This window comes from Neopsephotus bourkii, unplaced genomic scaffold (assembly GCF_033783945.1).
Source record: "Neopsephotus bourkii isolate Nb327-2 ecotype Australia unplaced genomic scaffold, CSIRO-AGI_Nbou_v1 NB_318, whole genome shotgun sequence".
NCBI classification, from domain to species: Eukaryota; Metazoa; Chordata; class Aves; order Psittaciformes; family Psittacidae; genus Neopsephotus; species Neopsephotus bourkii.
Genome location: NW_026900826.1, coordinates 9,522,094 through 9,537,475, shown reverse-complemented (window position 1 = coordinate 9,537,475; position 15,382 = coordinate 9,522,094). Strand labels below are relative to the sequence as shown.

Sequence of the window (15,382 nt, the reverse complement as noted above, 5' to 3'; positions counted from 1 at the left end):
AGTAGTTAAATGGGCGCTTAATGTTTGTAAAATGCTAGATACCAAGGGTGGCAAAGTATGAAGTCAGTGACATTAGTTCTGATTTAGGCTAATTTGCAGTTTCCTGGTTACTGCTGATGTTGTACTGAAGGTACTGCAGTAGGTACAGCAGTTTCATCTTTGGCCTAAAATAACTTTTGTTGGCAGTCCTCTGACTGTGCCACTGCAGTGCTTTGTAGTATACAAGCTGTATAGCACTTGTAGTGGGTATCAGAATTTCTCTACACTTGCTTTAAGTTGCCAGAAATGCTCTGGAGGGAAATGTAAAAAGACTTGAGCATTTTTAGCCATGAAAATTAATATTAAGACAAGTCCTCTTTATGTCCTGTGCCTTGGTTTGAGTTAAACGTACATGCTCTGAGAGGAAGAAGAAGGTATTTTGTTACCTTATGTCCCTTTGGGGGTGTTTGCCTGCATTGAGATGTTATTGGCAATCTGTAAGGATGGGTCACTTCTTGTAACCTAACCATCATGTGTCCCCACTGAAATCAGGTGGTATTTTAGAGAGCATAACACTTACATATTCTACTTCTGAAACCATTTCATATTTTGCTTTTAAAGATCAGATCTCTAGAAGTGCAAGTTTTAAGCCTGTTTTAAGTTGTTAATGCGCAATTCGTTATAATATACAAATCACTCAGTTTTCTCACCACCCTTGGGTGTTTCAGATGACATTTTTTGACAGCCAAGTAGACTATCATTTATTCCTATTGATGTTCATGTTAAACTTTAATGCCATCTTTATGTTAAGCTTTAACGTCTGAGCTCTGAATTTTATGCCTGATCTACAGAGCCATCTTTGTTCATAAAAGCTTTAAAACCATCCAGAGAAGGAATTCTGTTATACAAGTTCTGTTCCATTCCAGACTTTTTATCCTTTATAAAGCAGCCAATTTAATGTTAAGGGGTTTTTAATTATTTTTACCTGAAAGAGTAGAGCATCTCCCATATCATTGGCTTCCTTTTATGTGAATGGTCCTCAGAATAGCTTAAACTGAAAGTTTATTGGAAAGTATCATGTGTAGTTAGTTCTTGAGCTTCTTGCAACAGTTTTGTTCAGCAAATAGAGACACGTGAGCTTGCACTCATGTACACTTGGGAGCTGTACCATCAGGTCTTAAAAGAATCACAGGTGTTTCAAGATGTCTGGGAAATGATGTGCTGCTCTTAATTGCTGGCCACAGAATACTGTCTATAGAGAAGAGAGTTCACCTTGATACTCTAGAAATCTGATCAAGCTTAAGACATGGTACTTTAGGCAGACAAATGTAACTTAGAAGGCTTTTCAAGTATGTCCCAAGATTATATATCAGAAATGTTGATCAGCAAGTTGTATTTACCAGCTATTTAGTCATCAAAGTAAATTGAAGAAAACTACTTTTCTGTTTTCTCCTTCAATTTGCAGTTCCACTATAGCACTATTTACTTTCTGAAACTGCTGTTTACTTTCTGAAAGCTGATGCTGGTTAATGCCTTTTTTATTATCAGAATGAAACAAATGGGAAAAGTAAATTTCTGGAAGAATAGTAAGCCATGTTCTGGGCAATACTTTGCACTTAAGATATGCAGTTATATCTGTACTTGCAGACATTTACACTTCCATAAAAGACCTGTAATGTTGGTGTTGCTGCAGAGATGAACAAGAGTGTGGTTGCTTTGGTGTGCTTCACCATCTCGTGAATAGGCATGAAAAGCTGAAGTACATGTTGCCATTTGCACATGGTTTTGTGTATGAGTAACTCAGCTTCTGGAGGTAACAGAACCGGTCCCGTGGATAGAGTTGCTCAGTGTTTGTGAAGCTGGTAGCAACCTTTGAAGTAAAAAGCTTTGCTAAAGAATATTTCATTGATTTTTTTTAATTGATTTTTAAGAGAACATTTTTATCCCACAACTTGTGTAATACTGTAATAAAATACTTGTTTATAATACTTCTGTTTCTGAGTCTCCCTCTCTTAGAATGACGTCTTTTATTTTCTCTGTAGATCGAAAGGATGCAGAGGGCTGGGAAACAGTTCAGCGTGGAAGGCCTGTTCGATCCCGATCCACAGCTTTGGCTACAAAAGCTCCTGTAGCTGCAGAATCACCAAAGTCCAAAGGTGACAGTGACAAGGAAAATGTCATTTCACCACTGGCAGAGAATAAATGTGGGAGTTCACTCACTGACAGCAGTGCATCTGAAAGCACAGAGCCTATACAGAAGGATCCTTTACATCAGTCTGAAGGTCCCCTTACTGAAAGGACACAGGTCAGTGCAATTTTGAACTGTTTGCTAAGCTCAAATACTGCAACTTTTTCTTTAGAGCATTTTCTAGAGATAATGTTGCTTAGAGCTTTTATTAATTAACCAGATTGGAAAAGGATTTAAATCTAATGGCTATTTCACATTTATGAAAACATGAAGCTGTTGGCACAAGTAGGCAAGTTAATAATCAGGAGGTGACCCATATGGTTTAGAATGCTGTGGACAGCTTTTCCATGTGTTTCAGAAACTCAGCATTAGGCACATGTCATACATAGATTTCCAGTAGAAAGTTCCAGCTTTTGCAAGGCTATAAGCAACTGCAGTATACATGGGGTGACTTGGATCACCTGTAAGGCTGCCAGGTGTTTTGGTGAAAACCTTTTGACTTCAGTGACTTAAAGGATCATTATGTTACATTGTGGTAATCTTGCAAATGCCTCTTGTTTTAGTTCACAGCACACACCTCAGAAGGCAGTGGGAGTGCTGGCACACCACTGCAGGAAGGTTCCTTGCAAGGAGTTTCTGAGATGCCTCCAGTTCTCACAAATACCGACTGTACTTCAGAAACTCAGCAGATAAATGAAGCTTCCTCTGTGACCACTGATACTGTAGATTGGCATCAAGCAGAAAAAGATAAAGCTGAAACTGAAATGGATCCCTCAGATATTTCAAATGTGAGTGCTACCAGATTGGTAAGAAATCTTATAAGATCTCTGAATAAATAATAACTGTAAGCTTTCATTTTCTCATGCTGTGTTGCACAGTGTTTATTGCTACCCTGCTGTAGACATTGTAAAAAGTCTGTAAGGTGCTTGCTATAGAAAAAAGAGCTTGCTGCTCAAATACTTTTCATGGTAGGATTTAATGCCAGTAAAGTTCCTGGACTTAAACAGGAAAGATGTAAATGTGTTATTTGTAATGAAGAGATCTGTGCTCTCATTACTTTTTTTTACATGTAATTTGCCATAATTCCTAATTTCCTTGCACTATCCATCATTTTAAGTCAGACTCTCATTAAATCCTTATTCTGGTTTTGCTAGTTATTCAAACTGGAAACACAAGGGATATCAAAATTCTGTTAGAAACAAAGGTGGATCTCTGCCTTTTAAGACTAGCTGAAGTGCTCTCTTGGATCTTCCTATACAACTAATAATTTGGGTGAATGCCGTTATTAAGCAGCAACTGTGAAGTCATTATTCTGATATTATTCCCAAAAAGAATGCCCTTTCTTTGCTGTAGAATTCTACAACTTTCAAGGTGTGTCTGCTTTACTGAGATTCTCTGAGTGGAGAATTGCAGTAATGCTCTGTAAAATCCAGGTTATATTTTCAGCTTATGTTTTTCTGTGTGGCTTGTGGGTTTTTTTTCTGAAACTAGTTTAAAACTGATTTGTAGAAGTTTTCCTGTAAATTGCTTTCCCTTTGCCATCTTTTAAAAACTGGACTCCTTCTAAGTAATTTCCAGGTCGAGTATCTGGTTTTAGAGCTGATTTCCAGCACCTCACCACTGACATCATTTCAGATTCTCAATTATTAACAGTTCAGGATGCTGACAGTTTGGTGGTACCTCTGTGTCTCTTGTGAGCATTTAACTACTTATTAAATGCTTGAAACACCTATTTGTTTATTGTGGCACATTGATAGCAGAGTGGAAATGAGCCAGTTGATACTGGATATTAGAGAAGGGATAGACAGCATACCCAGGCTTACATTCTTGCTAACTATCTTGTAATTTGTGTTGAAAAACAAGTATAGCCTGAGATTCCATTGTATTAACCATGGTGAAGTTTCCAGACACAGTTCATCTGCAGATCCAGTTTAATCTTTAAATAATTCTCTGAAGCATTATCCCTTTTCTAGAAGGGAGCATCCCATTAATGCTTCAGAGCATGCATTGCTTAGTCCTTAAGACTAGATATTTAAAAGAAGAATTAGAGAATAACTGTCTGTTGCTTTTGATGACCGCTCTTGTGTACTGTGTTTTGGAATTATGTGAATGATAATCAATTTCATAACTGTTTCATGTAGCTATTAAATGAGCTAATAGTTAACTCATAAATAATTAAAACTAACAGTTTTAGTGGGGTTTATATTTTAGTTACCTTCATAAAATACAGCTTTAAAGGAGCTGCATGTAATTAGAAGTTGAGTAAAATGTAATGAATATTAACTATATGGAAACCACATTTTGTGCCTGCTGATGATCCTGAGAGTTTTCTTCTGGTTTTGTGTTTCCTACAGTCCATGGCAGAAGTTCTTGCTAAGAAAGAAGAGCTAGCAGATCGCCTGGAAAAGGCAAATGAAGAAGCCATTGCCAGTGCTATTGCAGAAGAAGAGCAATTAACTAGAGAGATTGAAGCAGAGGAAAACAATGACATTAATATCGAGACTGACAATGACAGTGATTTCTCTGTAAGTGTTCAATTTATTTCAGAGCACCCAGTCTCAAGCTGTCTTTGATGTCAGTGGAATACGAGCATAGAATTTGAGTGTTGGTTTTTGCATGAATGCCACCTCTTTTGCATGCAAATAAGGTAAACAGTGTTATGTAATAATTATACCATACTCTCTATTTAGTCTTACTAAACTGAGCAGCACAGTGCTGCTGAGTGATATAAAGTCCTCTGCTCTTGCAGTCATTGTCCTGCAGCCTGTTTCTGTGTGCAAAACTGGGGGAGCCCTGACTTGCTTGCTGCCACACAGGAGCTACTCTAGGTGAAGCATAAATCTCTATTTCTGCTGTCAGAAACAGCCTCTTTCTTGGAGAAATCTGTTTGGAACCGTTTCTGAATATGGCTGAGCTGGCACTGTTTATTAATGTGTGTACAACTGCAAGTGATGGTTTATGTTTTTACTGTCTGGATCATATTTCAGGCTAATATGGGCAATGGAAGCATATCCTTCTGTGGTATGTCTATGGACTGGAATGATGTTCTGGCAGATTATGAAGGTAAATTTTCATAATTACTGTGCTTACATTGAAATGACAGCCAAATATTTAAAAACAGCTAGTTAGATTTCTGAAGATCCCCCTAACATCTAAATATTATTCCAAGTTATGCTATTTTTTAATGTTACTTCCTTAGGAAGAAAGATGGACTTGTGTGTTCAGACTATCTCTGTGTGTCTTTGTTCTTCAGTTCTCTTCCCCTGCCTCTATTAGAATTCTAAAATTTGTTAACCAGTTTTATTTAACATGTGGATAAAAGGATAATAAAATCATTAAGCATTGAAAAAGCACCGAGATTAGAGATGCTTCAGTCTGTGTTTGCACCTTACTGATGCTCAAGGGAACCCATTTGAGAGAGAACTACAAGAGGAACTAAGCCTCATTAATTGCACTTCTCCCAGAAAAGTGTGCTTAAATGATATAAGTCTTTGTTTTCTTATGTACAGCTCGTGAATCCTGGCGCCAGAGTAATTCTTGGGGAGACAGAGTGGAAGAAGAGCCTGCACGTCCACCTGGACATGGAATACACATGCATGAGAAGCTGTCGTCACCGTCACGCAAAAGGTTTTAGAGTTGTTACCTGTCTTGGTTAGCCAGTGAAAACAAGCAACCAAATTCATGGCTGCATGAAACTGCTCATAGGTCTACTTTCTTTAAGGCTATGGGTGGAAAGTGTTATCGAAATCAGTATATTATTTTTATAATGAACTATTTTGTGCTACATTGTCAAGTAAATAAAGATTTCGAGACTGGAAGATCAGTATTTACATTTAGGGGAAATAATTGCCCTCCAGCAGTTTGTTTTCTCCTATTGAAAAGGACGCAGAGGTGTTTGCAGTGCTGTCAGTTCATGTTGTCTCATTTTTGTTCTGCTTTGCTTTTTATTAAAAGAACAATAGCAGAATCCAAAAAGAAACATGAAGAGAAACAAATGAAAGCTCAACAGCTGCGAGAAAAGTTACGAGAAGAAAAGACACTAAAGCTTCAAAAATTACTAGAGAGGGTAAGCTTGCTGTAGCACAAAGGAGCTGCCTACTGTCTTTTAGAAAAGCTTTTCTTTCCCTCATTTAATTTGGAAATGTTAGAGATTAGTGGTAAAATGAAGGTTTTGTCCGAGTTCACATAGTTTTCATGGGTGGCTTGTGCATCACAGATACTAAAGAAAGCCCAGTTTCCAATCATGAGCTCTGTGAGAGTGTTGCTGCCATACTATAATGACTGACATTCAGGGAAGGCATAATGAAAGAAACGTTTTGCCTGTATCCAGCCTGAATGATGTAATGTACCGAATTAAAACAGTTAGCAAATCAGTGTAATTCGTGTTAAACTTAGTGCAGGTCTTGTGCAGGTCATCACAATATTTTGTTACTGTAAATAAAGTTTAAAATACAAAATGCTAAGGAAAATTCAGGCTGTGTTAGTAATTAGCATACTCATTCTATATAGGAGAAGGAGGTACGAAAATGGAAAGAAGAATTATTAGACCAAAGACGTAGGATGATGGAGGAGAAACTGCTTCATGCGGAATTTAAGCGTGAAGTGCAGCTCCAAGCAATTGTGAAAAAAGCACAAGAAGAAGAAGCCAAGGTGAGTTACTTTGGTTTAAAGGGGAACTGTTCAGTAGTTATGCTTGTGTGTGTTTTGTACCTCAGAGTGCTCATGAGTAGGTTGTGAAGGATGGTACAAGTAAGATACGTACATGTGTGAATTGTGAAGCAGTTAAATGCTGATCTCTAAAATGGACAATTTTTTCTCTAATGAATTTAAAGCAGCTGTTACTAGACATCTCAGTGGGTTGGAATGGAAAAAGAGATGGGTTGCCATAAAAGAGCCGAGAGTCATGGAGAGAGGTCACTGATCTCCTTTGTTAAATATACATTCTAGATCCACCATTCTGTATCCTTAACTAACAGCTCAGTTGCTGTGATTTGTACCACTAATATTGTTAAACAGTTGGAAATAAATAGAAACCTACAGGAATATCCTTCTGTTTATTAGGGGTCAGCTGTCCTGGCTGTGTCCACTCCCAAATTCGTGTGCACTTATAGCCTGCTCACTAATGGGGTGGGGTGAGGACCACGAAAGGCCTTGATTCTGTGTAGTGAAAATATCCCTGTGTTACCAACTCTCTTTGCAGCTCACATCCAAATCATAGCCCCCCCACTAAGTATTGCAAAGAAAATGAACTCCATTGCAGCCAAAACCAGCACAGCATAAATGGAATATTTTATTTTTAAAGGCTTTTTCCCAAGAAAACCTACATCTCCTTAAAACTAAGGTGTTGCATTATTTAATGAGCATGTATCCCAGCTGTGATTGATGTAGCTGTTCATTGGTCTTATAAACATGCATGTTATTTTTTCAACCACAGGACAGTGCAATAGGCAAGAATACAGAAGAAAGGATATGAAAAGGCTAACTTTGAGTACAACAAAACTGATTTAGCATTTTTATTAAGTTGCCGTTTCTGTCACTGGAATTAAAATGATTCCTACGTTACCTAATTGAGTCTAACATACCTTCATTAGTATTTCATTACACCACTGTGATTTCTCTAATCATATTAACTAAATCACACTTGCATAATTCTCCAACTAAGCAGATGTTTCAAGTATTGTGTGTGGTTAAATGTGTAAGATCTGCTGTCTCTTGAGGTTATTGTGTTCTGGAAATAAAGGTTAATTGGGCCGGAAGGCTTTAAAGAAACACCTGAAGATTAGTATAACTGAAGACTATGGTAATGGTTGCTGCCCAACTGGTTATCTAAATTCCCAGTGCTTGTTTACTGAACTGTGAAATCCGTTCTGTAAATGGATTTGAGTTAGTAAACATAGCAACAAATACTCTCCTGCCACCCTTTTACATGACCTGTTGTTGTCTGGCCATGTTTCTTCTCTTTACACATTCCTTTGGTGGATTCAGACAGAGCATGAACTCTTGAGGACAGCATATAATTTCTGTTTCAATCACAAATCATTAAGTATGGTTTATAGCTGATAAAGTTTTATGATTTCCCTCAAAAATTTTTGATCTAAAATGTTGATTTTTATTAAATGAAAGTTAATTGAGTTTGATTTTCCTCGTCCGTAGAAGTTTCTAAAGCATTTGTATTTAAAAGCCTAAAGTTGACAAGAATTTTGTTCAGCAGTCTTGTAATGAGGACAAAATACGGGTTACTTTCATGAACCAAAGTAGTGCGAAAGCATCCTCTTTGAGATTTTTAGTGTACACATTAAAGTACTCAAGTTAGCCTTTTCATATTCTTTCATTTGTATTCTTGTCTATTGCACTGTCCCGTGGTTGAAAAATAATATATAAGTTTATGAAATATACTGATAAGAAAGATCAGACAATGAGCTGCTGCTTTTTTTTCTTATGCACAGTATGTATAGTTTCACTTTTTATTCACGAAGTACCTATATATTTAAAGTTAGATCAAGAGACCTGTTGGATTCTACTAGCACTTAACAAATGTTACTGATTTATCCAGCTGGGTCTTAGCATTCCTCATTTTGTGAAAGAGAGGATAGACCAATGAAGGCTCATTGCTGAGAAGATTGGGAAGATTTTCCTGGTATTTAGCCAAAGTTTTTTGGTTTTCTGGTACAATTCAGTTTCTCATGTTCATATTCCATGGGCTTTCCTGTTCAAAACAACACAGAAAGAAACCCAAACGAAACAACCAAGAAGCCCCCAACAAAAACCCAAAGTGTTATTCCCAACTTGGTAGTTTTCCAACCCATTCCAATCCAGTTTAATTATCAAATGGATTGTAAAAAAATAGATGGAATTCTCTAAGAATGAAACTTCTTTCAACTTCTCAGATGTTTTCTGACACTTTGTGATGACTTGCAGGTAAATGAAATTGCATTTATAAACACCTTGGAAGCTCAGAACAAACGTCATGATGTGTTGAATAAACTGAAAGAATATGAACAACGCTTAAATGAATTGCAAGAGGAGCGTCAACGAAGACAAGAGGAAAAACAAGCACGTGATGAAGCAGTTCAGGTACAATGTATCTATTGTTGCAGGGGAACAATTAAATGTGAATTTGGTTTAGCTATACAGTCTTTGCTTTCTGTCTTAACCTCCTTTGTTCTTACCTTCTTTTGTTCGAAAAGTGTAATATGCTCTTCCTTTATAATGTTTCAGCAGTAAGAGGGAGAAAGGCAAATCTTGAAGCCTCTGTAGCAGAGGTGTTACAGATGCTGGGTAGCTGGTTCATGCCTGTCTTAGCCTTCTTTTTTAAAAAATATTTTATTACTTCATTATAAGAAAAGCCTTATATTTTGGTAACTCTTCAAACTTAGAGAGGAAACAGAAAAATGCCCTTTGTCATAGGCCTACATCATTTCAATACTAAGTTTTCCCAGTCTCATGTATCTACTTTTTTGGCACTGTTTTCACTGTCAGAATCTAAACTGTCAGTTTTCTTCTTACGTAAACTCCTCACTCTCTGTACATGCTTCACATCACCACAACTGCCCCTTTATTCTGCTCTCGTGAGACCTCACTTGGAGTATTGTGTACAGTTCTGGTGTCCTCAACATAAAAAGGACATGGATCTGTTGGAACAAGTCCAGAGGAGGCCACGAGAATGATCAGGGGACTGGAGCACCTCCTGTATGAAGATCGGCTGAGAAAGTTGGGGCTGTTCAGCTTGGAGAAGAGAAGGCTGCGTGGAGACCTCATAGCAGCCTTCCAGTATCTGAAGGGGGCCTATAAGGATGCTGGGGATGGACTCTTCATTAGGGACTGTAGTGGTAGGACAAGGGGTAATGGGTTAAAACTGAAACAGGGGAAGTTTAGATTGGATATAAGGAGGAAATTCTTTCCTGTAAGGGTGGTGAGGCACTGGAATAGGTTGTCCAGGGAGGTTGTGAATGCTTCATCCCTGGCAGTGTTCAAGGCTAGGTTGGATGAGGCATTGGGTAATATGGTTTAGAGAGAGGTGTCCCTGTCCATGGCAGGGGGATTGGAACTTGATGATCTTAAGGTCCTTTCCAACCTGAACTATTCTATGATTCTATGAACTGTAGCTCATCTGTGAATCCAGCCAGAGCTTACAATTTAATAGCTAATTCTATCTCCTTGAAAAATGGGGCTTTACTGACTTCAGTGGCTCAGAAGCCATTTTTGGGGCAGTGTACTCCAAAACTTCTGGATAAAGCTGTTTTTGTGAGAATATATGATTAAAAATGTCTGGATTTCCAGGGGGGACTGTGTTATGAGTGAGAAGTACACTTCCAGATTGCTTATGAAAAAACTGATGTAATAAAAAACAGTTCTTACTCCATCATGAAGAAAGCAAGATAAAATTCTGTAAGCAGATGTTAAAGTACAGGGTTTTTTTATTCCTTTTGGGTTTTTTTTCCCCCTAAAAGTTAAAGTTTCCTTTTCTCTGACCAGGAGCGCAAAAGAGCCCTCGAAGCAGAACGGCAGGCCCGAGTTGAGGAGCTGCTGATGAAGAGGAAAGAACAGGAAGCACGGATTGAACAGCAGAGGCAAGAGAAAGAAAAAGCACGAGAAGATGCAGCACGGGAGAGGGCCAGGTAGCTTTGCAGTCATTTTGTTGGTTATCCTTTCCAGCAAACCGCAGCTTCTCTCTAACAACAGTTAACAACAGCACCTTCTTAGTTCTTCAGCCTTAGTATTTGAAAGGTAACGTTCATAAATATTCTTGATGAATAGTTGTAAAGAAGAAAATGGGTGAGTAATCATAAATTCTGTGATGGACTTTTGTATTCCATAGATGCATGCACCATATAACATGCAAAGCTGCGTTTTATTACGTTCAACTTAATTTTATTGCGAACAAGACCTTTAGATAATTTGCCATTTTCATAGTTTAGTTTTCAAAGGAAGGAAGATTAATGGTCCTGGGTTCCCTATTTCCTCCACTCTCCAGTAAGTTTTGGACTTACTGGCATCAATTTGAGTTCACCTTTTTGCAGACACCAGAGATTACCTTTGTGAAGCACAAAACTGGGAAATCAGGCTTCATTAATTCTGTTGCCTACGAACTGCTTGGTTTATGGTTTTGCCCATAATCAAAGTTCATGAAGGGGTTTTCATACGGGCTCTTCTCTCTGTTTTGAGCCAATCATGAAGTGGAGGGAGGATGAGTTGGGTGGCATTGTAGAGTGTGAGGAAGGTTGACTTGCAAATCTGATTCAGAAAAACTGCAGTGATTATAGTTTCATTTGCCAAATTCTATTCACCTTCTATTATTCCTTCTTTCCCTACAGTTCCTCTGCCACAAGCAGAACCTGAATAGAAGTTACATTTGTCTTGATGACAAGAAGTGCTCACTAATGGTTCTTCAGACATTTTTATTGTCACAGCTTGTTTCTTTCAAAGTTGTTATGGAGAGATTTGACTTTTTTCTCCACGTAAAATATTCAGAAATGTATTGCTCATCTTCCAAAGTCATGAGTAGTTCTAGTGTAACATCATGAAGAGATTCTGGTTTGGATTAGATGTTCAATGAATTGGGGATAGGATCTGTGGCCTTGCCCGGGACTTCATGGAGCTTTCCTCAGTATGTTAAGCTAAAGTCACAATGAGATAGAGTGGGCTGGGAGGGATCCTCCAGTATCTTGTCCTTCGCAGACACTTGGAGAAGATTAGGACTAATGGTGAATTTTGGTTAGGCTATTGGGGGAGGGTAGACACTACCTGTGTAAGGCTTTTGGATCTTTCTGAAATTTAGGAAACCCACATAGCAAGCACATGGGGGATAATTGTCCCAGAGACAGCTTTGCCTTCTGAAGTCTTCTATGGTTAGAACTTCTCTAAAGGCTCAAGGCATGTAATTATTTGCTCTTTTTGTTTTATCAGTTTTAAATCTGATACTTTCCTTTGCTGCACCCCATTTATATTTCATTATGACATGTGAAGAACAGCCGTTTCAGTTTGCCTTCTGGTAGTACTGTCTTTCATAGAATCGTAGAAGCATAGAATAGTTAGGATTGGAAAGGAACTTAAGATCATCCAGTTCCAACCCCCTGCCATAGGCAGGACACCTTCCACTAGACTGTGTTGCTCCAAACCACATCCAGCCTGGCTTTGAACACTGCCAGGAATGGAGCATTTATCACTTCTTTGGGCAACCTGTTCCAGTGCCTCACCAACATCACAGTAAAGAACTTCTTCCTTATATCCAACCTGAATTTCCCCTAAGTCTGAACCCATTATCTCTTGTCTTGTCACTATTATCCCTGAGGAAGAGGTCACATTTCCTCTATATTTGCTCTCATGGCATTCAGTTTTCAAATGCTTTGTACTTGCTGTTGCAGTACCATGCTTGATTTTCTTTTCCTTTGCCAGATGCTAATTACACAAGAGAGCTTTGGCCTAGTCTGGTGGAACCTCGGGGTATCATTTGGTGTTTTGTTTTGTTGCTTTTTTTCCCCTGCTGCTAGGATTTGTCTCTTACCCTGAAGATTTAGTACTTGCTGGAACTAGTAGTCTTTGGAATAACTGCTTAAGCTTTCTTCAATATAAGCTTTGCCATGTGCATCTGGTGGTGATTAAAGCATCTGTATGAAAGAAATAGTGTACCTAAAACTGACTTTAAAAGCCCCCTGCCCTTATGCTTCATTAACTTGATTCCAGCAAGGTTTTAAATGTAATTTCAGAGTATTTTATATTCCAGAGAGTTGAAATCCATAACATGGAAAATTTTGGTCTTGTCAATGGAAATCATAAAACTGCAGTGTAACCTGATCATGTAAAAAGTAATGGTGATGCTCTATCAATCAGAAATCTAGAATTTCGTTTCAAATATTATGAACCCAAACTATGCAATGATATTAATTTATTGTAGTTTAGAGTATTAAACAAGGACGTGTAAATGCACACTGGAAGAAATAGCTAAAATAAGCTTTGCGTTTGGGTCACATGTTGTGATTGGTTTGAGCTCATGGTGTGAGTCAGGAACTCTTTAAAACAAAAACACAGACTGTAGTTCAGTCTTTCTTTATGTACCTCAGGGGAGATAGTACATAAAGTACCTAAGTTTTCTCATCCATCATCTCTTCCTCATCCCCCTCCAGCCCATAGTGATTGGAAGACTTCACTTATCCCTTCTGAAAGGACAATTGTGTGTAGTGTTTATCATTAGACTTGCTTCCTCCTCATCTTCTTTCCAATCTGCCTTTATGTTTTCTGTGGCTTTTTGTTTGAAATGTTACTTTATCCGAGCCTCCTGCTTTTACAGAAATTACTGTTTTTGCTGTCAGTTTTCTGTTTAAAAAACTCAAACAAACAGAACTCTGCGTAACCCAAACAGCACTGCAGTTTGGCTAGTGATCTTTATGTCAGCTTTTCTAGTTTTGTCACTCAGTAACTCTAATTTTAGGATATCTTTTAAAAAATGGCACTGAATAACTTCTTCATTGCTGTTTTACTCAAAGCTTTTGCTACTTCTGTTGGCCTTTCGCGCATGCCTAGTTCTTGGCTTACTGATCGCTGTTATCTGCAGGTGTCTGCTTTATAGGGCGGTGCTTAGGGAATTCACAGGCTCTTAGTAACATCCAGATGCGTGAGAGCTGTGCTTTGGCCCTGTGCTGGGAAGCGATGGAGACTTGCTAAAAGTGAAGAGCACAACTGGAGTTTGAGGCATGATTCACTTTTTGGAAGAGAGATGCAGGGCAGACAGGTTCAGTGAGCAAAATACATCCTGACTGCAGCTGTGTAGAGAAGGTGACAGTAACATAAATGCCTAATCTTTTGCTGTCCTTTGGTGTGTTGAACATTTAGAATTGCAATATTCTATAGCATCGGTTTATCACTGGACTGTATCATTCGATGTTGGTCAAAGTTTTATCTGTGAGTTTATATATTCAAACTTTCACTGATCAACATCTTTATAAAACAGACTGCCCTCATTGCTGTTTGGTTTTTCCTTGATTTGCCGTTGTTCTCTTCCCCCTTGGTCCACTGACTCTAGCCAGTGGATGAAGAATGCTGACGATGGCAGGGCATCACATTCATCACTATTCTGTTGACTATTATTGCTCTGGTTGGACTGATCTGGGTTTTGCTACAAAGGTTCAAGTGTCTACCTTTATAAAATCATCCAAATTGAAGCATCACATTCTCTCTAATTAAGTTGCTTTTTGTTGTCTTTCTCTTCTAGTGAGCCATCCTCAGCTTAATTATTTTGGGTGCTTGTTCTCCCAATTATGTGTTCTGTTACACATAAATGAGTATTATGCATACTTTAGATTATTGCAAGTTTTCTCTATGTTATCTTTTGGTTAGAGATCGAGAAGAGAGGTTGGCAGCTCTTACTGCAGCTCAACAAGAAGCCATGGAAGAGCTACAGAAGAAGATTCAACTGAAGGTATAAAAGGATAAAATATGACCTTCTGCTCTGTACTAGAATATTTCATTAAGAACAAAATCAGGAATGTTAAATACAACAAGATTTAGAGATGGATTTGCTATAAAACAGAATTGGTGCTGATTCATTTTTAAATCGTAGTGTCTGTGACGTGGTGACTTTGAATGCCTTTCAGAAATAAAAAATAGTTTTGATTTAACAGAAGTTCATCCTAACCGTATAATATTTGGTAATTCCTAACATTTCTTTGCACAGTTTAATTCCATTCACTGTAATTCAATGTGTTTTCTTTGCTGCTTTGATTATTTTCCATTCAGCATGATGAAAGTATTAGAAGGCACATGGAACAAATCGAACAAAGAAAAGAGAAAGCAGCTGAATTAAGTAGTGGAAGACATGCGAATACTGATTATGCACCAAAACTTACACCATATGAACGAAAAAAACAGTGCTCATTATGCAATGTGATGGTAAGTTGAGTAAAGGGAAGGAATACTGTCAGAAATACAAGGCCAACCTAAGGCCTGAAGCTGCAAGTTATGCTTCACTCACAGATGAGAGTATTGCACACCCACTGTGTCCCTGCTCTGCTCTTGTAAAGTGCACCTTATTTTGGATTTTTCTGTCTGTAAATCAGGTGGTTTAGGGAAGATTTGAGAGAACTGTAGAGTTGTAGGTGGAATGGAGAGTGTGGACAGTACTTCGTTGCTAGCTTTCTCTTCTAAGAAAAGCAAGAATTCAGGAGCATCATATTAAGCAAAGCTTTTAACTATCATCAAATGGAGGTAGTTAAACATGAG

The 15,382-nt window shown here is 38.1% G+C and overlaps 1 protein-coding gene across 1 annotated transcript in view; it reads left to right on the top strand.

Moving 5' to 3' along the window:
* SCAPER (S-phase cyclin A associated protein in the ER) overlaps positions 1–15,382 on the top strand; it is a 147,067-nt gene that overhangs the window by 33,894 nt on the left and 97,791 nt on the right. Inside the window, exons 9-19 of the mRNA XM_061347689.1 lie at positions 2,022–2,284; positions 2,731–2,973; positions 4,522–4,692; positions 5,155–5,230; positions 5,677–5,794; positions 6,122–6,233; positions 6,677–6,817; positions 9,086–9,241; positions 10,643–10,785; positions 14,501–14,582; positions 14,900–15,052. Of these exons, the coding sequence (XP_061203673.1) occupies positions 2,022–2,284; positions 2,731–2,973; positions 4,522–4,692; positions 5,155–5,230; positions 5,677–5,794; positions 6,122–6,233; positions 6,677–6,817; positions 9,086–9,241; positions 10,643–10,785; positions 14,501–14,582; positions 14,900–15,052 (1,658 nt within the window). The remainder of the gene's footprint in view (positions 1–2,021; positions 2,285–2,730; positions 2,974–4,521; positions 4,693–5,154; positions 5,231–5,676; positions 5,795–6,121; positions 6,234–6,676; positions 6,818–9,085; positions 9,242–10,642; positions 10,786–14,500; positions 14,583–14,899; positions 15,053–15,382) is intronic.